Here is a 26,767-nt window from a genome sequence, read left to right on the forward strand (position 1 = left end):
AAGGTTATGCAATCATGTGTGTCATATACCATTCGACTCAGTTCGTCGAGTACGCAAAATGTCTGTGTGTGTATGTGTGTATATGTGCGTATGTGTGTATGTAACGTTTTTTTTGCACTAACTTTTCTCGGAGATGGCTGAACCGATTTTCACAAACTTAGATTCAAATGAAAGGTCTTGTGGTCCCATACAAAATTCCTGAATATTGTTTAGATCTGACTTCCGGTTCCGGAGTTATGGTTAAAATGAAAATATGCTTTCTAGCTTTTCTCATAGATGGCGCGACCGATTTTCATAAGCTTAGGTTCAAATAAAAGGTCCTGTGGTCCCATACGTAATTCCTGAATTTCATCTGGATTCGACTTCCGGATCCGGAAATATATAAGGTAAAGTGTGTTAAAAATTGTATACCATCACTGAAAAGGGCGAAAAACCGTAAAAAGTTTTCTAAATCGACCTCAAATCTTCTCCAATTAATAGTTTTTATCAGTAGACAGTCAACCAAACCGATTTCGGTTATTCTTTTTAGGAATCGAAGAAAATTATTTTGAAGAATACCACAGTATTATATATGATGGCATGATTGATATGAGAAAGGCATCATTACACCACTAGGTGGATTAAAACAAGTTTTTTCAATTACGCTTAGCTTTGCGATTAAAGAATATTGAAACGTAAGGAATTGTAAAGTAACTTCATGTTTAATTTCCTGCTCCAAATATGTTCATAAAAATAGATCTAAAATCACAAAATATTTTTATTTGTGTATGAAAGTGAAAAGCTCCACAAGAATGTCAGGAAGTTTGCTCTTCTGCTAGAAATAATTCAGAATTTTTGGTCCAATGTTGCAAGTAAAAACGCGTAACAGTATTTACCTATTTTCTTTGTAAAAAGTGTATTTTATTCTGATACTTGAAAATTTCGTAGGATAAACCTCAAATAAAACGTGGTACTCTTTTTCGGTGATTCGCGTCTTGATGTGGGTCTCATCTCGGTACGATTAAATTTTATTGATGAATTTAACTTGGAATATCACTGGCTAGTGTTAGAGTTTTCATGGCGTTAAAGACCTACTGATTGATTGTACACTTACAAAAGAGGATTAAGGTGGAAAGATAAATTTCTGCATTTTACCTGAATTTTGAAAAACTAATATAGAAATACTACACATTTAAAAAAAACCGTGTGTTTTTACATTTTATAAAATGCACATAAATGCAGCGTCGTTTTTCACACAAATTTCTATTCAAGAGCATGTAAAATTGAGTGATTTGAAAATTATGTGGCTTGAAATCGAATGAAATGAAAAACTAAAAATCGATAGCAACAACGCGGCTTTGAACCGAGCTACATTAGATCACAAAGCACGTCAGTTAATCGACTGAACCACAGAAGTTTATATCTGTTTGATGAATAGGGTAACAGAGGTATTTTGGTCAACTTTAGGATTGATTTTATTTTGACCCACTTTGCAAAAATATCCACCAAATGTTGTGATATCTTTAAGAAACCCTTCCGCAATAGGTAATTTAATGTGATTAGCTTCAAATTAATACAACATCGGTTACTCAACATCGATTAAATCCAAATGAAGCGTCCAAAATACCTCTGTTACCCTAATTGATATATAGCGGCACTTGATAGCCGAATGCAAATTGCTCTCGAAGCCTGTAGAATTATGTACGAGTAGAATGTTGCGTCATTGGAAAAGTTAAGTAGTTATGAATTGTATTGTTTGTAGAATTATGTCATTTGTCAATTCGTATCTTTTTTCTGTGTTTAACGAATTTAATTTAAAACAGTAAAAAATATTTTAGATTGAACAAATGTAGTGCTCTGTTCATTAAACGAATATTGGGTTCATTTGATTAAACACGGTAAGTTTGTTATACGTTATTTGCCTGTAAAACCTATGAAATTCTGTCATAAATTGAAGAAGAAATTGAACTTCAGGCCTGTTAATACGTTATAATATAAAAGATCAATCAATTATTATCCGACGTACACTTTTGTTTTTGAACTATCGTTTGCATTCTTACATCCAGATACGATGGAAGTTTTTTCCCTTCGTTCGAAATAAAAAAAATTACGACAAAAAGAAAAATCCATGTGCAGTCGAAAACACAAGAGGATAAGCACACGTGGAAATGAAATGCATCAATTCCGTTCGATTTCAACAAATTATATTGTTAATATAGTGACAGTAACAATTGTGGTTTGATTCAACCAATGCTTTTTTGAAACAATAAACTAGTTCCCGAATGTTCTGTTGTTTCAAGCAAGTTTTTTTCTTCTTCTACGGTTTCAAAACCGTGTTATCGCTCTTGTTTTCTTACTTATTTTTTTTTCGTTTTTCGAGCGAGGAGCATACACAGAAAAAATAAAGTATCTATTAATTGACTACTTTTTACTCAATTTTGATTTTTATCTTCTGTTCTATACGTCTTTTTTTCTTTTGTTGTTGAAAAACAAGGAGCAAAACCGTCCAGCGGCAGTACAGTATTGAATGTAAAATACTTAATATTTTTAAAAAAATACTCAGAAAATGAGCAATTTCTACGCAAATAATTACTATATTTTTGGCTCATGTACAAATAAAGCATTACTCAGTAAATTAATAGATTTTACCCATAGCTAGTCTAAATTTGAGTTGTTCCACTTTTTCTGTAGATGAGTGGATCTTACTCATTTTTGAATAACTATTTTTAAGCGTGTAACCTGAGTTCTGCCGGTTATGTCTGGCAACAATGCAACAACCGTTTCCGGCAGAGAATTTCTCCTAGCGGTTATTAACGGTTCTTTTCTGTCGGATTCTTGCCATACAAGATTGGCAGAACTGTTTTGAATCGGTTCTACATTTTAGGCGCCTTAGTTTTATTTTTGCAATAAAAGATACATATGAAAGGCCATAAGTTATTGCCCTTCATATATACTAATCATGGAAAATGTTATTGTCAATAACATTGCTTTCTCACTACTAAACATACTCATATTTCAATTTCATTTACCTCGTCTCAAGATTCGTTTTTTGTACGTACATGCGGGATTGACGAATGAAGTCGAATAAAAAAAAAGAAAAAAGAAAGAGGAGGGAATTAAACAAGACACGTACGGCGAGATAATGACGCAATTTCGCCTGGACAATTTTGACAGCAGCCGGAATGCAGTCAGCCTTCTGACAGTTGCCAGAATTCCTCACAAGCGGGTTATCACTCGTATTCAGAGATGCCAGGTCTGCAAATTTGTCTGTGAATATTCGTCAAAATTTAAATATTTTGTAAATTGCCTTTATTTGTTAAACCGACTGTGTGTATCATAGCTTATAGAGAACTTGAAGCCTGCAGACTTCATTTCATGTTCAGAGATTTGTTCAACCATCAAGTTAAACTGATCTTTCCATTATCGTCGTGGGCCTCAATCAAAAAATTTAACACTAATAGTACTAACAGTACTATTAGTGATAATATTCTACTAACAGCTCAAACAGAAATTTAGAACAAATTTAAGGTGAAACAACCTCCCTTCCCTTATTTGTACCTAAACTTTTCAATATTTCCCTAGTCTCTAAGTTTCCACTAAACAATAGGTGCTTTTCTATAACTGCGTTTTTTTCGCATTCATTAGGGCCCAATTATGATTGAAACAAAAATAAATGGGACTCAATTTTCCATCCGATTGAGTCAGGGTTAATATAAGATGCATTCAAATTTCATGTAAACATCCAACGATAAACAGTTTGTGGACGATAGAAAATAGAATAACAATAATTTACGCTTGCAAAATTGTATTAACTTAAGGCAGAAATCCATCATGAAAACATTCTTCAAACCGTGAAAAAGCTCTTCCGAACGATCCCATCCTGAAAATGTAGGGAGATCATATCTCAAAACAATTCGGTTTGAGGCAAGTCTCTCTGAAAAAGCATTCAACACGACCAGTGAAGCTTTATGTTTACTATTTCCAATAGTATCTTTGTATCAAAATTATCCAATACAAATCATTGATCTTCTCTATCGTTCGTTCGGCTAAGGCATAATTATGTCATAGCGAAATCAATTGAATCACGATAAAATTATATAGACATTTAGAAGTTTAGAGTCTATTTACGATCGAACGGTAACCCTCCGTAAGTGGAGAAATTACCGTATTGACTATAAAGATCGTTCGATAACAAAAGGAAACTTCTTTATCGACTAAGCCGCAGAAGAGATACTTGTGCTTGATTGACAGCAGTGCACTAGGTTCGGGTATCAATCAGCTCGTATCAATTTTTCACAACATACTCATAAAACTGATGCACTGCTGAAGGATGTAAAGAACCTTCTGAAATACGTATTGTGAAGCTTACTATCTACATTTAAAGCGTTGTGAAGTACATTGTGAATATGTAGTGACGTGATATAATAGAATTCCGTATCAATTTATCCCGCCAGTTTTACAAAAAGTTCAAAAGATGAATAATTTCAATTTAAACAGTAACGTTGAAAAAATAGATTAAACCTCATATAAAGTGACAATACAAAAGTCTTGTGCTTGCCAAATAACGAGTCAAGCACGATTCGCAGGTATTTGACTGAATGTGTAAACAGATTTCGTAGTCGATTCGTCAGTGTTCCGAACTGAAACCCATACAAAAACAATATTAGTTTTTGAGGACAATGGTATTTCGTTAACGTTGACGAAAGCTAGTATATCTACCGAATCGTATTTGACTGGGAAGCGGACGATAATATTTTATCAACATGGAATTCTACTATATCACGTACTTCACAACACTTTAAATGTAAAGCTTAAGCTTCACAATACGTATTTCAGAATGTTATTTGCATCCTTCAGCAGTGCATCAGTTTTATGAGTTTGTTGTGGAAAATTAGTGCGAGCTTGCTATATTAAAAATTACAAACCCGAACCTAGAACACAGCTGTCAATCAAGCACAAGTTTCTCTTCTACGACTTAGTCGATAAAGAAGCTTCCTTTGTTATCGAACTAACTTTACTGTCGATATGGTAATTTCTTCACTTACCGAGGGCTACCGTTCGATCGTAAATAGATGGCATGTTCATGTATTTCCAAAAAATTATGAAAATAATTCCTTCAACAAGTAGGCAGATACTCTAAATTTCCAAATTTTCATACAAACTGAGTGTTTGTGGCTCCTAAGAGCAAATTCAGCAGCTGGAAGTTTTATATGGGAGATCTATAATAGAACTAAAAGTGCACCAAACGTATTTTGTTCATTCGAACAGTACTAATCAGTGCTGTCTTTTCCGAAAATCTGTATTTGGCGGAAAAATCTATCTGTACAATATCTGTCTCGAAAAATCAAACATCGATTTAGTGCGTAAACTGATTTTGCGACAAAAAAAAGGTCGCTCGACCTGGTTTACCCCTATGAAATCAAGGCAAGTCTCTCTGAAAAAGCATTCAACACGACCAGTGAAGCTTTATGTTTACTATTTCCAATAGTATCTTTGTATCAAAATTATCCAATACAAATCATTGATCTTCTCTATCGTTCGTTCGGCTAAGGCATAATTATGTCATAGCGAAATCAATTGAATCACGATAAAATTATATAGACATTTAGAAGTTTAGAGTCTATTTACGATCGAACGGTAACCCTCCGTAAGTGGAGAAATTACCGTATTGACTATAAAGATCGTTCGATAACAAAAGGAAACTTCTTTATCGACTAAGCCGCAGAAGAGATACTTGTGCTTGATTGACAGCAGTGCACTAGGTTCGGGTATCAATCAGCTCGTATCAATTTTTCACAACATACTCATAAAACTGATGCACTGCTGAAGGATGTAAAGAACCTTCTGAAATACGTATTGTGAAGCTTACTATCTACATTTAAAGCGTTGTGAAGTACATTGTGAATATGTAGTGACGTGATATAATAGAATTCCGTATCAATTTATCCCGCCAGTTTTACAAAAAGTTCAAAAGATGAATAATTTCAATTTAAACAGTAACGTTGAAAAAATAGATTAAACCTCATATAAAGTGACAATACAAAAGTCTTGTGCTTGCCAAATAACGAGTCAAGCACGATTCGCAGGTATTTGACTGAATGTGTAAACAGATTTCGTAGTCGATTCGTCAGTGTTCCGAACTGAAACCCATACAAAAACAATATTAGTTTTTGAGGACAATGGTATTTCGTTAACGTTGACGAAAGCTAGTATATCTACCGAATCGTATTTGACTGGGAAGCGGACGATAATATTTTATCAACATGGAATTCTACTATACCACGTACTTCACAACACTTTAAATGTAAAGCTTAAGCTTCACAATACGTATTTCAGAATGTTATTTGCATCCTTCAGCAGTGCATCAGTTTTATGAGTTTGTTGTGGAAAATTAGTGCGAGCTTGCTATATTAAAAATTACAAACCCGAACCTAGAACACAGCTGTCAATCAAGCACAAGTTTCTCTTCTACGACTTAGTCGATAAAGAAGCTTCCTTTGTTATCGAACTAACTTTACTGTCGATATGGTAATTTCTTCACTTACCGAGGGCTACCGTTCGATCGTAAATAGATGGCATGTTCATGTATTTCCAAAAAATTATGAAAATAATTCCTTCAACAAGTAGGCAGATACTCTAAATTTCCAAATTTTCATACAAACTGAGTGTTTGTGGCTCCTAAGAGCAAATTCAGCAGCTGGAAGTTTTATATGGGAGATCTATAATAGAACTAAAAGTGCACCAAACGTATTTTGTTCATTCGAACAGTACTAATCAGTGCTGTCTTTTCCGAAAATCTGTATTTGGCGTAAAAATCTATCTGTACAATATCTGTCTCGAAAAATCAAACATCGATTTAGTGCGTAAACTGATTTTGCGACAAAAAAAAGGTCGCTCGACCTGGTTTACCCCTATGAAATCCAACACAAAAACTTAAAATCGGTATTTTGAGGACCATGAGGTATTCCTGTATCGAGTCCAAAAATCGGTATAAATACCGAGAAATCGGTATAGTTGGCAGCGCTGGTACTAATGTCAAATTTAAACTGACATACGCTGCCATTCTAGTTTTGCTACACTCTTAACAGAGGGAACCTAATTTTGGATCAAAATCTACCCAAAATGAACTAAAGTGCATCTCCCCAATTTTATGTAACGAGTGATCAGTAAGTTTAGCCAAAGTGTTATGCCATAACAAAGCGCGTTACCCATTTTTTACGACCAAGTCAAAGTTTGAGTAGATAACGAACTAATTTTGGGTAGCTTATAGAAGAGCTCGACAATGAGTGATTTCTCCTAAAAAATAGGTAAAAATGATTTTCAGTGTATATTTGAAGCCCGAGTAATGTACGATTCAGACGATCCGGCTTCTTCCGTCACCGTCACCGGAACGTCAGCCTCCGTCAAAACTAGTCAAACGAGTTTTCCCTTTGCGCATTCACACGATCCAGCAGAGATCCGGAACGTCAACGTCCGTCAACGGCAAGCTCCGTCAACATTTCTCCGAAAGAATATTTGACGGACTGTGATTATCGCACACATGCACGATTCATATGATTACGGTATTGAGCTGACGTTTGTTATGTATGTATTCGGTGTCAAGATCCCACTCTTAAACAAAATATACCACATATAGGTAATTAAATTTATCAGTAGATTTTCAAAGTACGTTACGTTGGTGAGTGGAACTCATTGTTTTGTTTTTTCCTCTTTCTAGCTAATTTTGAAAGTTATTTATTCGATTAAAAGGTAGGAAAACAACAGATTGATTGGCTTCAAAAGCTCCCAGATTTTGTATTAGTGGAATAAAATTGTGCGAAACTAAGTTCTTAAAATTCTGCGTGTAAGAAAATGACATGACGAACACGGATAGGAAACCGGATCGTGTGAATTAGAATGACGGTGACGGACGTTGACGTTCCGATGACGGTGACGGAAGAAGCCGGACGGTCTGAATCGTACTTAAAACGCTACCAGGGCTGCCAGTTTTTCTTATAAAAATTTCCAATCATGAAAGTAATTGAATCAACCAAGTTCAACGTAGATTTTCAACTTCCATACTATTTCCATTATTTGCAAAAGCGAAGTCGATTAAATTTTGTACCAGGTTTCTCTGTTTATTGTAAGACCATCGAATTTTTGTTCCCGATACCGTCAAATCCCGAAACCTACGATCAAAATCAGGCTTCCAATTACGTTACGAAAATGCCCCACGCAGCTTCGTGCCACGATCGTTTCCAGACGTATCCTCCGGACACTTCAAACCCATCAACGTTGATTATCGCGAAAAACGCAGATAGCCGGACGAGATCGGCATCCTTGACGAAGTTGCCACAGCGAGAGCGAACAAATTAATCGCTCCTACCGTCGTTCGAAACCGATCCCTCTCGCCCTTCCCGCAGCAGCAGCAGCCACAGCACGCTATCGGCAGAGCGCCTACACACACACTCTCTCTCTCCTCCCCAACCCGGCTACGTTGGATGTTTCGCGCTAAATTTAAATTCTAATACTGCATGAAATGCTTATGCAAATTATGCTCTGCAAGCGGCAAACCGAAGAGGCCGAACCGGTGGAAGCATTGTTGTTGTGCGGCATAATCATCATCATCATCATCATCATCATCAACCAGCCAGTCAGCCAGCCAGCCGGGGTTTGGATGGTAGTACATAGGTACCATTTTTTGTGTTGTTTTGGTCCAAGGTCTTCGGCGTATTTCGCACACATTACCAGCCTCGCTCTCCAGACGTCTACGATGGAACACGCCGCCGAACCTCGACAGTAGTCCCCGTCATCGTGTCTACATGTACTCAACGAGGTTCGGTTAGAAAAGTATAACCAGAAAAATATAATTAACTAGCAACCTGTTGAATGCACGGCACCGTAAGGGCTTTCCCCGGAGCGGGGGGGGGGGGGGGGGGGGGGGGGGGCGAAGAAGTACGAACGAAACAAAACAAAAACAAATAAATCAAATCGTAAAAATATACACATAATTTTTATATCACATCGTACTCTTCGTTTTCACTCTCGGTTGGTTGGAGCCCGATGGAAATGACGACCGTGCTTCAGAGCTCACCGAAAAAAAGAAAAATCATTGAAAGGAAAATTTTTCCTGGTTTCTCTTGTTCCGGCCACCCGTTGAAGGTTGTTACTACATTCTATCACTATGATGGTGCGGTAGTGCACAGAACAAAACTACGTCATTGATTGGCATCTCACCTAGTCACAAACACTCTTTCACTCTCTCTCACACACAAACATAATATATAACCGAACTTTTTTTCGCTAGCAGACCTTTAGTCCAAAGCATTAAAAAGAAATAAACAGACTGCTCCCCTTCAGTCTCTGGTCCAACACCGTTCAACCTCCGAATCCTAAATCTCATTGATTTTTCTCAACCAGAAGTTTTCCCAATGAGTTTCGGGCTCAACCCGGGGTCAGGGGAGGAGAGAACACAATCACATGCAGACTAGTTAATATTTAATGTGCTATGATCATCGTCTTCTCTTCGGTCTTTTGTTGTGGTTCCCCTTCTTCGGAAAGACAGTCCGGATTCGGTTCCACAAATGATGTTTGATTTCGGGGCACTTCTCCCCTTCCCACTACGAGTTCCAGTAGTTTGTCATATTTATTGCCGATGGTGGTCCGAAGTAGAAAAAGATTACAGAATACTGACCTAGAATAGATTCGATTAGTTATTTGTTAGGTTGGAATTTGTGGACCGCATCAAAACCAGTGGCGATCTCGAGTCGGATGTAGAGAAATGTGTTTTGAATTTTTATATCCCGAATTTGTGATGAATGAAGTTCATGCTTGACAGCTATCAATGATTTATTTACATACTCAATTGCACACATTCAAATTGGAATGAACATGTATCAGGTTTTACACGAACATGATATAACCTCACAGAATTATTCAATTTTGACAGCTATCAGTGGTTTGTTTGTGTATTCATTGCGTTCATTCTAATTTGAATATGTGTTAATAGATACGTAAACAAACCACTGATAGCTGTCAAAAGATGAACTTGATTCATCGGCAGTTCATTGGTAGTTCATTGGTACTTGATTCATCGGCAGTTCATTGGTCGAGTGGTCATCGTGCAAAACCTAATACAAACCACTGGTAGTTGTCAGACGACGTTCATCCTGCTCATTATTCAGGTGAAATCATGTTTGTGTAAAACTCTTCTGATGTCACAAATGAATTCGAGTTTATCCTCGACAGTTCATTAGGATTGTTTATGTTAGGTTTTGCACGAACATGACATAACCTCTTAAAATTTACTGAATGAACATCATTTAACAGCTATCGGTGGTTTGTTTACGTGCTCATTCTAATTTGAATACATGCTGTAGGAAATGTAAGAAAACCACTGGTACATGTTAAAGATGAATTTGATTAATCGACAGCTCATTTGTGTCGTCATTGTATAAAACCTAATAGAGTTTTTCGTAAGTTTACCATATTAGGTTTTGCATGAACATGACATAACCTCACAAAGTTCACTGAATGAACATCATTTGACAGCTATCGGTGGTTCAAAAATGAACACGCGTTCACCCCTGGACAGTTCAGCAGTACTGCCTCCATTAATGTTGCCTTATGTCTGTCTTGTGTTAAGCGAGTTGTCAAGCAAGCATGTAAACAGTTGAACGGTTGAATTGTCAAATAAATTGAGGTTGGCAGTGACGATAAAAAACCTAATGTTAAATAGAGTTGTCTCATGAGCCACAGTTAACAGTCCTAGCGAATTGTAAAATTGTCGAGGATAGCTTACTAAGTAGTACTCGCTACGAATCAGACCGTCAATAGACCTAGCGTGTCAAAATTTATTCTCTTTGAAATTGAGCATGCGAAATTATTCTCAACACCGCGATAAAGCGGGCCATACACGGGATAATACAGCTGTCATTATACAGTATTTTCAAACCTTTGTCAGTTGGCATATTGCCACAAAGCTCAATTACCGGTAGCAACATTCGCAAATGAAATATGGAACCAAGAAAAGGAGGATTCTTGCGAAAATTTTCATGTCGGTAGTTGTGCTTTGCCTTTTCTGTTTATTCAATAATACAAATAGATATAAACATTAAAAGTGTACTCGGAGAGGAAGAAAATCGATTTGAAAGTGATTACAACTTTTTCCAGTATGAACTACAATGGAATCTCCAGATTTAAGTTAGTTCTTTGCAGACGAACGTTTTTTTTTAAACAGAAACCAGAGTAATATTGACATATCGAGTACTAGAATGATTAGCAAACGAATACCATTTATTGTGGATACGTTAATTGTTATTCCTGAGTGTCTAGAAAAAGTGATATTTCCATTCTAAATAAATTTTATTTTTCACACAATCAATTGATATCGACATCACCATTTTAGAGTAAAAACTTCCTCTTGCACTTCTGTCATGATTTTTCGAATGAAATTGTTCGTTTTTATCAGAAATCGTTAAAATCATGAACTAATTAAAAATTTTCCTAGCAATTTGACAGCTCTTGCTGAAAAAATCGTCTTTGAACGAGCAGAGCCTCTGTTTTTGTCTTTTCAACGTCAATGTGTCAATACGTTAATCACAGTACCAATAATTTCAAAAACTTGAAAATTGATAAAAATCTTGACTCGTATTGCCAATCTAACTCACAGAGTGACCAGGTAAAATTTTCAAATATCTTCAGAACGGGTTAAAAAAGTTGGTGAATTCGAAAAAATGTATGTGGTCTTCCAGTTTCCCATGCAGTATGATACACTAAATTGGGTTAGTGAGCAAAAAAATTAAACACAGAAATTCCAAAAGTCAGTCAATTTTGCTGAGTGTCAGTGAAAAAATGTTGAGTCTACAAAAAAAATCTGCAGCTGACAGATATTTTAAACGAACGATGATCAAAGGACCTAACTGAAATTAATAGCTTCTTATTATTCAATTTTTTACCGATTATTACGGAAGCATCCTATATATTGCTTTAAAAGTTCCAACATCATAAAAGGCTTGTGGTTTTAGCTTCAAAATCATGCTAGAAGTTGAGGGTCCAACATACAATAAATTTGATTATTCGTATAACAAAGTAAGAATAAAAATGTTGAACTGTTTATTTGAAGGTAGGCACTTTTGGTTACACGAGCAAAAAAAAAACGGTGTGACTATTTCAAAAGTCTGTAAATGTTGACGAAAGTCTGCGAAAACCGCGATTTTCAAAAGTCTGCAACATAAAATGTCTTCAGCACTATATAAGAAATCTGCAGATTTGCAGACCTGGCATCTCTGGTCATTCATCAATATTTATTATGACAGCACCGCATAACACTACGATAATAGCCCTGTGGTAAATAACACGATATCGATGCAGTCACACTGGTTACTATACCAAACTGTGTCCGTTTCGCGTGTTTTTTTTTGTTGCTGCTTAGGTTTACTAATACTGTTAGAATAGGTTCCAGGAACGGTCCTGCGAGTTCATTCGTGACATCACGATAACGACCGTAATTAGGAAGTTGAAATGTTTAAATTGTCATAAATAAATACCACATTACCACTCAGGCCTACGTGTCTCTTCAAGTCAACATAAATGAGTTTTACTGAGCCTCTTGTTTTCTCAGTATGACTTCTATTGTGTTTTCTTAGTCAAGGATGAGAGTGATTAATAATAATAATTGTTAGAATTGTTGAGGTACCAAAAATGTTTGTGATTTTGTTATGAGCACAATTTTCAACCATGATTCCGTTTTTGCGAAATAGTTGTGCGACTGTAAGGCAAAAGTGTTTTATAACCAAAGAAAACGTCTTACATTCTATTATGCCAATGAAAGCTTTGTCATTCATTTATAATTTTGTAACTTTTCTCCTACATTGTTCAAGAGGAAACTATTATACAGTTTAGTGAAATTTACTGAATCCAGACCGTCAGTCAGTTTAGCGCGAAAATCTTCAATTCAACGGTTCAAAGTTCAACTCCATCGCACGGTATCAAACTTATCATATGACAAATCGATAGTCCTACGACAAAAGGGCCTAACTGCAAATGCAAATGAGAGCCTCTTCTTGTTTACTTTCTCTTTTGATTATTACGGAGAAAGTTTCCGATATAAAACAAAACTTTGTTGTATTAAGTTGAAAGTCGAGTATAAAATCAAAACGGTAAATCGTGAAGGAAAAAGTAAACAAAGAGAAACTATCATTTGCAGTTAGGCTCTTTTTTCGTGGTGTTATCGAAATGTATGAGAATTTCATGTTGCTATTTTCACGCGCACAAGTTTGACGTTCACCTCACATACCTGCAGAAATGCCAGGTCTGCAGATTTGTCTGTAAATCTGCAATTTCTAAAATAATAATATTTTAGTTGCAGACCTTTGGAAATCACATTTTTCGCAGGTATTTGCAAAATTTACAGAAATTGCCACGATCTTTTTTTTGCTAATCTCGTGCATAATTCTTTATAGAGACCTTGAAGTTTGCCGATTTATTTTGAGTTAACAAACTTTTTCAACCGTTTCTGAAGATATTTAAAATTTTCACCCAGTCACGTACCCAGAGGGGGGGCCCGAGGGGCCCGGGCCCCTCCCGAAATCAAAAACAGATATATAATTATTTAGAAGGCCTAAGGCATGTGTTGCAGAAATAACAAGACAGTAAACGTAAAGAAATAACAGATCCAGTGGAAAAGTTTAAAGTGTCTGTTAAAAACACCCATAAGAGGCACACCGAGAATTAGGTACATAAGCAGTCTTCAGTAACATTATTTTTTTACCTTGGGCCCCTCCCGAAACGAAATCCTGGGTACGGGCCTGTTTTCACCTGGTATCTCTGCATACTTGTGTGCACAAGTTTCGATGCGGACTCGAATGGGGGACGCCATGCTCATAAAGTATAATTTGTTCGTGAAATCTGGAAGCTGAATATCCAGATATGTCTTTGCTTAATTTTACAACGAAAATACGGAAATATCATTTTGAATAACCATGGAATAACGAAATTCAGCAGCTTCGAAACAGTAAACAAAAAATTGGCACTTGTCAAACATTCAATTAAATAGCATAATAGCATTCTATCTATAATAGCATTCTATCGATCTAGAACTCATCTTTGTGAAGACACCACGAATTTTTCTCTATAGGATGATGACTTCACGAATGCACTCATAAAAAACATTCACGCAGAGAAAAATATTGTAGGAATAACCAAATTTGGGTTTTACACAACGAATGATTTTATTGAAATAGTGACAAAACAAAATATGGGTTGATATTGCAAATATTGCTACTTGAAACTACAAAACATGATGATTAATTTTTCTCAGTGGATTAATTTGTTTCAATCAATATTTTGATAAAAGTAACATAGATTTTACTTGTGCGTTCCTGTCAATTTCTTGTCAAACAATTTCGCAGTAAATTCAATTGGAAAAATTTGTTTAAAATGAACGAACTCTAGTTTAAGTTAATTATTTTTAACGCTTTTAATTTACAAACTATTTAGTTGCAATAAATGAATTTAAATTAAGCTTTTGCAATTAACGCTTATGTTTGTTATAATCACATATTTTTGTTTGTCTTTAAGACAAATAATTTTTTTTAAATTAATTTGCAAGGTAATTTTTGATATTACTTCATTTCGTTTTATACTCGTTTTCAAATTCTTAAAAATTATTCACAAACTACAATGAAGCCCAGGTATTTTAATTAGTATCCTATGTTTTGGTGCTCCATCCGGACCGGACGCAAGATTTCTGCAATCAAATAATAAATAAATCAATCCAAGCGTATGATTGTTCAAAACCTAAAAGCATATAAACTTTTACTTTCAAAACGCGCACAAACTCTATCCGAGGGAGAAAAAACGCTGTTTGTTCACGCGGAAAAAAAATTGCTCTGGTTTATAAAACATAAACTTTATATGGTACATTTGAATATCAGTCTTTGTTGTATCTAAACACAAAAAGATCATAAATAAATTGAGCCAATTTTTTTCTTGATATAAAGGTATAGCAGAATTGAATGAACATAGACATTGCCGATAACATGAACTCAACTTTGTTTGACATGTAATAAATAGTTAGTTTATTTCAACAATAGAATCAGCAAAAAAAAATATTTTTTCATTTGACTACACCAAAATTTAGTTTCAAATCAAACAGAGAACATTGTTGATGTTGAAGGGAAAAATTGTTCAGAACAATCATATTATAGTTAGAATTCATCATAAATCAAATTTAAAAATCTACTAACAATTTCATTATTTTAGACATGCTTCATTTCTCTGCGTGTTGTATGATATATCTGACAGCTATCGATAATTTGTTTTTAGTTTCTATTATACGTATTGCAGAAGCGAGACAGTTCACAATATTATTGTGAAGTCGAAGTATTGTTAATTTTTCACTTATTTCTCTAGAAAATCATGGGGTTGTTCTAACAATAGTCATCTTCTTAGTAGACTTCCAATAAACGAGTGATGATAGAATCGGATACAATATTTTCACAACAGCTCTAAGAGCTATCGCCGAAAAATTAGTTCCACTGATGTTATGCAAAGCAAAGCAAAGCAATTCTTTGTGGAATTTGGCCTCTCTGTTTTAACAGATATTTCTGTATAGGATTTTCATTACGACCTAAGTGCAAATGACAGATTCTTTTTGTTTACTTTCTCTTTCGATTACTATAATGCTCATTCAATGTTACTCTCAAGTTTATAATTTGTACTCACTTTTGCTTATTTAGTTCAAATGTCAAAAAGTGAGTAATATTGATTTAGAAGACTGAACTTTAGTAACTTCTACTTAGTTTCTAAATTGACAAGAAGTTTTACTCACAGAGCTTTGAAAACGTTGTGTAAAAAATTTACGTTCACTGATTTTTGTATATCTATTGAAAGGAAATTTGAAGGAAAATGGAACAGGTTGGAGCCGTGGTAGATTATTATACCTCTTAATAAGAAATGCGCAGCTGTTTCCATGATTTAAGGATACGTGAGGGAGTTTAAAGATCATTTTCAACTTTCTATGGAAAAACTACAAAATGTAAAAAGAGAAATTTTGAGAAACTTTTTTATAAAAGTTGCATTGTGTAAAAGTTTTGTTTAATGTAAAGAATTCTTTAGATAATTCGAATGATATTGAGTAATATTGACTCACTCGAGCTAATTTTCCCATTTGTAGCACTGAATGAAGGTTACTCAGAATTGTATCTATTACCATATTTAATATTTAACAAGCTTTACTCACTATAGAGTAATTCCACTTTTAACGAAAGTGAGTGAAATTGTACTCACTTTAGAGTTACATTGAACGAGCGTGTACGGTACTCTTAGAGAATCCCTCTTAGAAAAAAAGCTATGAATGTCCAATAAATCGTCTAACGGGAGACCGATTTGGGACTTTCGTTAGCCGATTTCGAAATATACCTATGAACCACTCACCATCATTTTCGTTCAACAAACTCGGCAGATAGAAGGTCAGAGTTTTCCTGACCCGAAGTAGCGAATGACCTTGAGGATAAAACCTCTACAATCGAAACAAAAAATGCCCAATGCTCTTCAGCACGCTATCGGGGTGACACTGGATCGATAATTTCTTGTTTTGATATCTCTTTGCTCTTTTGCGCTAGCAATACAGAATGTAAACGTCAATCTTGCTTGTAGGTTGACGCGGCTGATGCAAATGGTGCAGAATGGTCCGATGAGCAGCAGTACTCCCTGATTGAGCATCGGTCCGATAATCAAGTCGATGATCAAACCGATGTGGCTCAACAAAATTCACTGGATATTTACAATACTTCTTATATTGACAATGGCATTTCTCGGTTAATTTTTCAAAAGGGCGTATAAACAAGTGACAGTTTCTCTTTGTTTACTTTCTCTTCTATTAATTACCAAGCGGTTCCCACGTTTATCACTCAACTCTTTGCATGAAATGATACCCGAAACTTTCGACTTTCAAACAGAATAGTGATATCAAAGAAAATCTTTTTAATCACATCACAATCATCGAAAGAGAGAGTGATTAAAGGGAAACTGTCACTTGCTTATACGTCCTAATGAAAAATCAACCGAGATTTATGAATAGCGGCCCTTACACGAGAATTATAAAAGTCATTTTAAATGATTACTTAGTAATGACATTCCAAATTTGTATGGTGAATTCATCACTGTCACCACCTAACACGTGCATTTAAAATGATATTAGTTTTCATTAATGACGCTTTAATGATCGTACAATTAGGTATCAATGTTTGTTTAATCGTGCAATTAGGCATCAATGTTTGTTTTAAGAGGTAATTAGTTATCAGTGGTTTAGTTTACATGTACATTCAATGGTAATTGCAACATAACTCCCTAATTAGCTGGATGATTATCGTTTGACTGTAATGAATAAAGTGTATGTGTGACAGCTATCTATCATATTAAAATACATTTAAATTAAAATGAAAGCGTAATTAATCCAATGTTGCAAATATTCTTCGTGTAACTAATTCATTCACGCATCCTTGCTGCCTTCGAATATGCCAGTGTCGAACAACGTTGAACTATTCACTGCTCGAAAGAGAGAAGGGTGCAAAAGGAATAAGCAATAATCGTAGAGAACCCGAATATACTAATCCATTCTTCGCTGCTGGTATACATCGTGCATGTTCGTTTTATACATTCGTTTGTCATTCGTTCATTTATTTTATTCTTCGAATTGGTTCGAATAGCGTCACGGCGAAGATCGTTGGTTTCCATTCTTCGCGAAACATTTTTCATCTAATAAATTCATCATATCTCGTTCGATAGCAGTAATGGGAGAATGCTGGAATATGGTTCATCACATACACATAAAACTATGGTAATAGTGCGGGGGGAAACATCTTAATTTGCATGTTTCAAAGACAGCACGAACGATCATCGCGAATTAGGTTTGGCGATGATCGCTGTATGAATATTCGTTCGATATTCGCGTTAAGTCATTCGGGGGTATGTCCAATGCGAATAACAACTGCAAGCAGCGATGCCAACCCTACGGATTTATCCGTAGATCTACGGATTTCTGTCCTTCCTACGGATCTACGGATAGACCACTCAAAATCTACGGATTTAACATAATGTTTTCAAAAAATTATTGACTTTTTATTTTTTTCTTATTTCTGTAGATATTTAAGAAAAATAATTGAATATTGTCAAATCGTTGTTAGAGATATTTTTTTTCTCATGTCTAATTATCAAACATCTATCGTTACCGATTACTCATTTTTAGAAGTTTGTCTTTATCGCTCAGAATTTCAAACTGTTAATTTGTCGTACCTTTTGATTTATTTTTCTCGTATTTGGCAATTACTAATTTTCATTCTAAACATTTAGACGCTTTTAGCGAATTGTTTTGTCTTTATTGGGAAGGATGATTTGTCAGTCGAAAGAGTTTCGCTCGAAAAGTTCGTCTCAATGGAGCGTATACGAGCATAAGTAGACTTGAAGCCAAATCTACGGATTTGATTTCAGGAAAAAGTGGTATCACTGACTGCAAGGAATAGATATTCGTGCAAGTAACGAAGCAGCGTCGGCTTCGTTCGCGCCCGAATATACGGACAAGTTCGAATACCAGAACGAGCTGTCAAGCGATTTTCGTCCAGTTCATTCTGGGAGTTTATATCAATTTAATGTTGAGAATGTAAATAAATCACCCATAGCTGTCAAACACGAATTTTATCCAATCAATCTTCTTATGTATTTTCTAAACTTTGATTAAAAACCAGGATGAAACTCACATCTACAGCTCTCATTATTTTACCATTGCAAACAAAACTCTATCCCAAATACTAGCCGGTAATGAGTTCAGAAACATTCGAATACTGTTTACGAAATTTTCCGATAGCCCCGAGACCATCCAGTCCGGTGCAGCCATAGTTCAATGTCAAAAGTCACGACTAAATCAACTTTTGTGTAAACTTCCAGCGTACATATCCGAATGGCAAGCAGCAGCCGCACGGAACTGGGGCAATAATTTACAACAAACGAAAGTAAAAGTTCCATAAAATAATGCGACTAGTAGAGTGAAAAAAAATACCCTACCCACCACCGCGTTTGCTGTGTGTATGTTGTCCTCGTCGTCCAGCCAATCCTTACGTCATCTTCAATTCCCTCGCGTCCGGGCTCCCTGCACAGCAGCGTCCATCGGGTCCTGCGATGCTGCAAACCCCTAGTCCCGCCGGGACGTGCACAGAATCCAGAACCGATTAGGACAAAAACATGGCAGTGCAGATGAAAGAAAATAATAAAAAGCACGTCTCCTCCGGGCTAGGCAAAAGGAAACCCCATTCCAATTCCTCACACTGCGAAGTACACTGGCAAGAGCACACACAAAAAAACTCCCCCTCTGCGATATGCTTATGCTATCGCCCGGTCAGACATTGCTAAAAAAAAGGTAAAAAGGGACAAGCAGCAAAAAAAAAAACCTTGCACACGAACGTAACACTCACATGTACGTAAAAGTTGGCAGTTTCAATAAAAATAAATATCAGCTGAAAAATGAAAACAGTCGAAAAAACTACTGGAAATCGTCATCGAGTCGTCGAGGGTGACCCCTTTGCAAATCATCGTGCCATTTTTCCGCGTTGTCCCTTTATTCCCGGTCGGATCAGTCAGGCATGCAGTCGTCAGTCGCAACGCAGCAGCTGAAACGACCGATCCGATCCGATCCGATCCGATCCGAACCGAGTCGGTGTCCGTCTGTGGCGGGGTCTGAAAGGACGAGGGGATATGGCAAGGCTCGGTCATCTCCTGCATTATGTCTATTGAACTGTTCGAGAAAAATAATCACCACCAGCGCGCAAGAAGAACATAAATTTTCCGCTGCACTCATACTACAGCAGCAGAAGCAGCAGCGGTGGCGGCGGGTTAAATAGAAGAGAGTGTGTCCTTACGGTGACGAAAGCCTCCTCGTCTATATACCTAGACTTGTCGGGTCAGTTGGGTCGGTTGGTGGAAAGAAACAGTGCGCGGCTCTGTCCACTATGATATTCTGCAGTGCCAACACGAGCACGAATTTTATGTGCAAATTGTAAACAACTGCTTGAGTGCGGTACGAAGACGAAAAGTGCAGAACGAAGAAAGAAAAAATCAAGATCCGTAGGTGGTCTACTAATACAACTACCGAAGCCTGTGAATCCTTCGGTGTTGTGTTTGCATGTGGAAACATATGTTGGTCAAATCAAACAGATTTTTATGAATGAACGTAGCCGAAGGCGACCCGAACGCCCGAACGAACTGCTGCTGAGAGCGAGAGCGTTGAGAGCATGCCCGAAATTTACTCTCTTCCTGGCGACACAATCGCACGCATAGCGAAGAGTGAGAGAGGGTATATAAGGTGGTTGCTGTAGTGTTGGTGGCTATGTGAAACGCATGTTTGCCAAAAAGCACATGTTGGGTGCACCCAGGAATCTTTTGTTTTTTTTTGTGCGCAGAAAATGCATCGCGCGCTTCTTTCGAAAAAGGTTGAGCGAGCAGGAGAATCTTGGTGCCGCGGGAGCACAACGAAATGAGCGAGCGAGATCACTAGAGTAACCGGAAAAAAGCTCTTTTTCTCGATGGGCGGCACCCGTTTCTCTTTTTCGCTTTTGTGTTTTTATGTGCAAACGCATCTACGAAAAGTAGCAAATCTATGTGCACTGCATTGGAAATAGCAAACGAGGTACGAGTGTATGCATAATCTTCTCGTAGGTGCATACTGCAAATCTTGCAGATCTCTTTCGCTCTCGCTCTCGGCACCACAAAACAGCGGGGGGTATTTTTTTTTTGGCGGTACGTGTTCCTGTTTTCGCAAGAAATCCTTTCATCCTGTCCAGGTAGCAAAAACGGAGAAGGAGGGTGCTTCCCGAACGGCACATAATTTACGGCGGGCAGGGATAGGTTCATCTTTCTTGAAGAAGGCTTTTCGGACCGACGCACCAGGACGCATATTGACTCGTACCCATTGCTAGTTCCTCATACACGAAGCTGCACTGCTAGATGCTAATTGGTTGTTTTTATTTTCCTTTTCCCATTCACAGATTCACGCACGACGACGCACTTCAAGATGATGATGGCAACGAAGGGCAAACGCCCCTTGCGGCATCTCACGGCAACGGATAAGATCGATGCCATCCAGCGGATCCACGATGGGGAATCCAAAGCATCGGTTGCCCGGGATATCGGTGTTCCGGAGTCCACCTTGCGGGGATGGTGCAAAAATGAGGAAAAACTCCGGTACATGTCCCGTCAATCTGCGGAAAATGCAGAAAAGTTGACCAACGAAGCTACCGCGGCCGCTCTAACGGCCGTCGCAGCTGCAGAGTTATTCAACGGACCTCCGGAGAAACGTCTAAAGCTAGAGCAGGGATTGTTCGGGAATGGCAAAATGAAATACGACGAAAGTTTCTACAAAAATCCCAGAGGACCCATGAATGGGTTGGATTTGAGCGGGGGTGACAAGGGGTTAGGTGTGTCAGGAGGGGACATCATCATGAACGGACTGCACGGTGCGGACTTCAGTTCATTCGCTAAGACAGCAGCGGAAATTTCCGCTTTGAGTAAATCCAAAGAGCTCAATCTCAAAGGATACGGTGCCGATCTTAGCAAGCACGGAGATCCCACCAAAGCAGATCTGTCGATGGCTGCTATCAGTCCGTTGACCAGTCTAAGTCATTTGTCCGGAATGTCCAGTCTGGCTCAGAGCCCACTGGCGTTGAGCTTCAACGAAATCGCTACCAATCTCAATTTGATTGCACAGCTCAACAACAATCACAACTTGGCCACAATGTCCAACCTGGGAGGAATGAGTGCTGCCCAATCGTTGCGTAATGCTCGCCCGAAAGCCAATACTAGTCAGAGCCCACGCACATCGAGTCTAGCGGAGACTAACGGGGCCGACAAAACTCCTTCGCTGACAGTTCGTAACTTGGCCAAATTGCAACAGAAAACTTCCGGCGATCTCAGTAACGGTATGCTTCATGGTATTAATCTGAACGACAAATATAAACAACAATCATCTGCTGCCCCTCTAGGTCGTGATCCGAATGCACCGGTCGACGAAGCGCTCTGGTATTGGCTCAAGTCTCAGCAGGCTATGCTCGGGTTAAACAATCTCTACTCATCGATGCCCCGCCCAGCGAGTCCCCAGCAAAGTTCCTCGCCACCCCAACAACACCAACAGGTTCAGCATCATCCGTCGACGCAAACCCCTACACCACCCATCGTTTCGACCCCTCAGCCAACACCACCATCGTCCGCTCCGTCACTAACTCCGGAAGATACGAAAAACTCTTCCTGGTTTTGGCAGTGGTATAAAACATTCGGTGCATCGTTGATGCCCGGTGATAAGTCCAACAACAACACAATTAATGCTAATGCCAACTCGAAGCCAACCTCGTACGAAAACATCCTTTACTCTCAGCTCACCAAAGGCCAAAACTCAACCGATTCGCTCAACAACAATGCTCAACCAATTAATCTCAATATCAACAGCTCAGCGGATCCGGAAAACCTCAAATCTGAACCGGAGGATCTCTCAAATCACCACAACTCCATAGCTAATCTGGTCACTTCTCCCGACGATCATAATCGCTTCAATCCAAGTCCTTCGACAAGTTTGAAATCGGACCACAAAGCGGAAGAAGCAGACGAACAACCGGACAGTCGCGGCATCGAAGATCAACCCGAAGAATCGACCAACTGCAATGGGAAAGTTAAAGAGGTGTTGGATAATCTGTTTCAGAACCAAAGCAGTAACGATCGGACCACCAGCCCATCGGCTCGTCGTTCCGTTAGTCCTGTTGTGAGCAGCAATCACAATGGAAATAGCAACCAGGACAACGGAGATCTGATTACCAGCAACGGTGCCGATGATCAGAAGAGCGACATCTCCGAAGATTCCAATCATCTGCTGGCGGTGGTCGACATAAAAAGCTCTGCCGATGCAGTCGAACATGGTGAAAAGTTCCTGAAGTGGCTCGAATCCTGCAGCGATCCGAACGTGACCGCCATGCAGGTCGTGCAGTTCAAGTATTTGCTCAACAGTATCAAACTGAGTGCTGAACGACAGCAGCAACAGGCCGCAACCTCCAGTACCGGTGCGGCTGGTGGAGAGGAACGCACCCGGGTACGACGGCGAAAGTAGATCTCGTTCGCTCGGGCAGTAGTAGTAGTAGTAGTACGTCCTGGCGTTGTAAATATATCCGTAGTTCCCCAACAGTCCAGTCTAAATCAAAAGAAAAACCGAAAACCGATATCAATAGTAACTGCAGAGATCGCGAAATAGTAGAAGTAGAGATAGCAAGCTCTAATGAAATAAGTAGTTAAATTTTTTCTCATTTTTTTACAAAGTCTATTATTTTTGTTTCATTCTTTGATATATCTATTGATGAAATGAAATGAGGAGTGAAACGATGGCAGACAACGTTTTCAAGTTGTCATATAGAGCAAAGTGAAGGACTGCAATCCTTCGATATTTATCAAGCTGACTCTCTTTAGCTGTGTAAATAAATACTCATTGTTTAGAGAAGAGAGAGACGGAATGAAATGTAAATCTTTCGGTGAAGTCGAGGAAGAAACAAAAAAAACATGCCAAATGTACAAGTTATTGAGATATTATTATTCTTATTATTATCGTAACAAGCTAATAGAAATCGTTAAGTGTAAGTTAAACCCTCCCGCCTGTGGTAACCATTATCCAAATAAGGCAGAAACACTGAACTTTGTGAACTATAACAAACAAAAAACTATGTGCTCAGATCTCGTTTACGATACATTCTCCGTCATAACGGAACGACATTCCACCAAAGATCAAATGCGCTTTCACCGACAACAACTATTGCTCCCGTTTGTAACTTCCCCGATCAAACAAAATTGATACAGGAAACAATCTAATTCACTTACTATGAAATAAAGCCAAACATGAAAACAAACGAGCAGAGAGAGAGAGAGGGAATACACAAATGAATACAAAGCTCAACAAATCGTCGAATCTCATTTGTAAACACACACACATACACGAAGCGATTGCGCAATCGACAATCGCCTCGCGATTAGGTCGCCGCAGACATTTTAGGTTAAAGCAAATTCGGATCCAACTTTAGAAAAGTTGAGTAATCATTTGACGAGAGAAAGAGAGAAAAACACAAGTTCAATGTGATTATGCATATATTCCTAGAGGAGAAACAATTCCTTGGCAAAATGTAAAAGTAAAAAACGTAGAGCACCCGTAGTGCTAAATTGGAACGAGAAAATTCGACACAAACATTCGCGTATTGTAATGAATTATTAAATGAATTTAAGCAAAGTAAATAAACTGTTAAATTTAAAGAAAACTAAAAAAACTAATTATGATAATTATTATGGATAAAATATTGAAACCAGAGATGACAACTTAGAAGTAAAATGGAAAAATAAATTATCAAATGATTTCTCAATATCAAAAACCAATGAGTTCAAGTTTGTTTAGAACAGAAAAGAAACACCACTTTTTGGTACATCCCTCAGGTAAGGTATTGGAATTTACTTCTGTCGTTCAGATTCTGTGACCAGTTCATCTAGTCGACCTGGATATTTATGCTTTCTAGTGTGTTTTTTACCTTCGCCGTTAAGCTTTCGCTTCAAATCTTCCATGAGGTTTTCAGCAATCAAGATCGGATGTAAGTATTAAGCGTTTTGGTCCAGAATGTCAGCAATTCAATTCACGCGTTTTTTTAGAACGGCCTATAAGCCCCCTGTCAACTTCCACTTTCGAAAGAAATTCCAAGTGAGCTATGAAAGATAAAGTATTAAATTTAACACCAGACGAAAGAGAAAACTTTTCTCTGCCGTTTACTATTATGACTTACTCGAGCGAGTGCCGAGTCATCGCACAGCATCCCATTGAACATATCTTGTCAATTGACATTTCTCTCATCTACTTGTTATGTACGAGATTATTTGCCTTTAGGTAAGTTCTAAGACTGCTGCTGCGAGTTTTTGGAGCCCCGGATCTAGGTACTATATTCGGATGAGACACTTGACCTGTTCCCACATATTTGTCAATCGATTTCTGACAGTAATATCAGATTGTTAAAATATCAATTCCGTATATTTTTACCAGTCGAGTATATTCAAAATGGTCAGAAACTAATTTCTCGAGTAATTTTTCAAAAGGGCGTATAAGCGAGCGACAGTTTCTCTTTAATCACTCTCTCTTTCGATTATTGTGATGTGATTAAAAAGATTTTCTTTCATATTACTATTATGTTTGAAAGTCTAAAGTTTCGGGAATCATTTCATGCAAAGGGTTGAGTGATAAACGTGGAAACCGCTTGGTAATTAATAGAAGAGAAAGTAAACAAAGAGAAACAGTCACTTGCTTATACGCCCTTTTGAAAAATTAACCGAGATTTGTCTCTTTCAAAAAACCACATTCCAAGACACTTTTTAATAACAAAACATCGAGAAATCTTAATTCTCGATAGATTTTTCAGAAGGCCTTAAAAGCAAATGAAAGTTTCTCTTTATTTACTTTCTCTTTCGATTATTGTAATGTGATTATAAAGATTTTCGTGGGTTCCACAATTCTGTTTGACAATCGATAGTTTCGGGTCTCATTTTTTGCGAAGAGTTGAGTGATAAACATGGAAACCGCTTGGCAAATAATAGAAGAGAAAGTAAACAAAGCGAAATTGTTGTGTCTTTCGATTATTGTGACGTAATTATAACGGTTTCCTTGGATTTCACAATTCTCGGGTAATTTTTCAAAAGGGCGTATAAGCAAGTGACAGTTTCTCTTTAATCACTCTCTCTTTCGATTATTGTGAAGTGATTAAAAAGATTTTCTTTGATATCACTATTCTGTTTGAAAGTCGAAAGTTTCGGGTATCATTTCATGCAGAGTTGAATGATAAACGTGGAAACCGCATGGTAATTAATAGAAGAGAAAGTAAACAAAAAGAAACTGTCACTTGCTTATGCGCCCTTTTGAAAAATTAACCGAGAATTCTGTTTAATAGTCGAAGTTTTCGGGTATCATTTTATACAAAGAGTTGAGTGCTGAACTTGGAAACCGATTTATAATTGATAGAAAAGGAAGTAAACATAGAGAAACTGTCACCTGCTCTTATGACCTTTGGAAAAACCAACCGAAAATTAACAGCATAAAAATAGGGCAAATCAAGATCTAACTTGGATTAAACTTCGTAAACATCTTCAATATGACAATCCATTGATTTTGCACTGATAGAGAGACCAATTTGATTTAGGACTGATTTTAAAAAGGGCGAATGCAATTGTTGTTATTCGGAAAGCGTTGATTCTACAAAACTGATGCCCAAGAAGAAGTTGTAGGAAATGTATTGGACACTCTCAACAAAGTCATACACCGAAAATAAAAGTTGAATGCTTTACAAGAATTAGAAAATCAAACAAAAACCTAATTTGGGTAACGGCTTCAGTAGTCATCTTATATACAAAAACCTTTAGTTAGAATGAGCTCTGCTGTCTCTATGCGATAGATTAACCACAGATAACAGATATACAGGCTCGAATACAATTTTCAAAATCCTGTGTAAATTTCAAATTTACTATACGTTGGAAACACTACTGCCACCTACTCGACTATTCGCGGCGATCTTTCAAAACGTTCCACTACGTTCCGGAACGATAACAAAATCCTCCTGCCTAATATAGAAATATTCCAATTACAGCAATTTTAACACTTATCACACGATTTCCCTAAGTGCAAAAGACAACTTTATTTCCATGTTGCATAAATCACACGAGAATTCGATCGGAAGAAAACAAAAATGAACTTGTCAGTTTAACC

The 26,767-nt window shown here is 37.4% G+C and overlaps 1 protein-coding gene across 2 annotated transcripts in view; it reads left to right on the forward strand.

The window, feature by feature from the left end:
• The window catches only part of LOC131438817 (protein distal antenna-like), a 48,226-nt gene extending 23,867 nt beyond the window's left edge, over positions 1–24,359 (forward strand). The window contains exons 2-3 of one of the 2 annotated variants that reach the window (XM_058609139.1): positions 20,997–21,926; positions 21,990–24,359. In XM_058609139.1, coding sequence (XP_058465122.1) covers positions 21,023–21,926; positions 21,990–23,101 — 2,016 coding nt within the window. In that variant the 5' untranslated portion in view covers positions 20,997–21,022 and the 3' untranslated portion in view covers positions 23,102–24,359. Of the gene's footprint in view, positions 1–20,996 lie in introns of both variants that reach the window. The other variant, XM_058609130.1, reaches the window with a different exon arrangement.
• The last annotated feature ends 2,408 nt before the right edge of the window (positions 24,360–26,767 follow it).

Source organism: Malaya genurostris, chromosome 1 (assembly GCF_030247185.1).
Source record: "Malaya genurostris strain Urasoe2022 chromosome 1, Malgen_1.1, whole genome shotgun sequence".
NCBI lineage: Eukaryota > Metazoa > Arthropoda > Insecta > Diptera > Culicidae > Malaya > Malaya genurostris.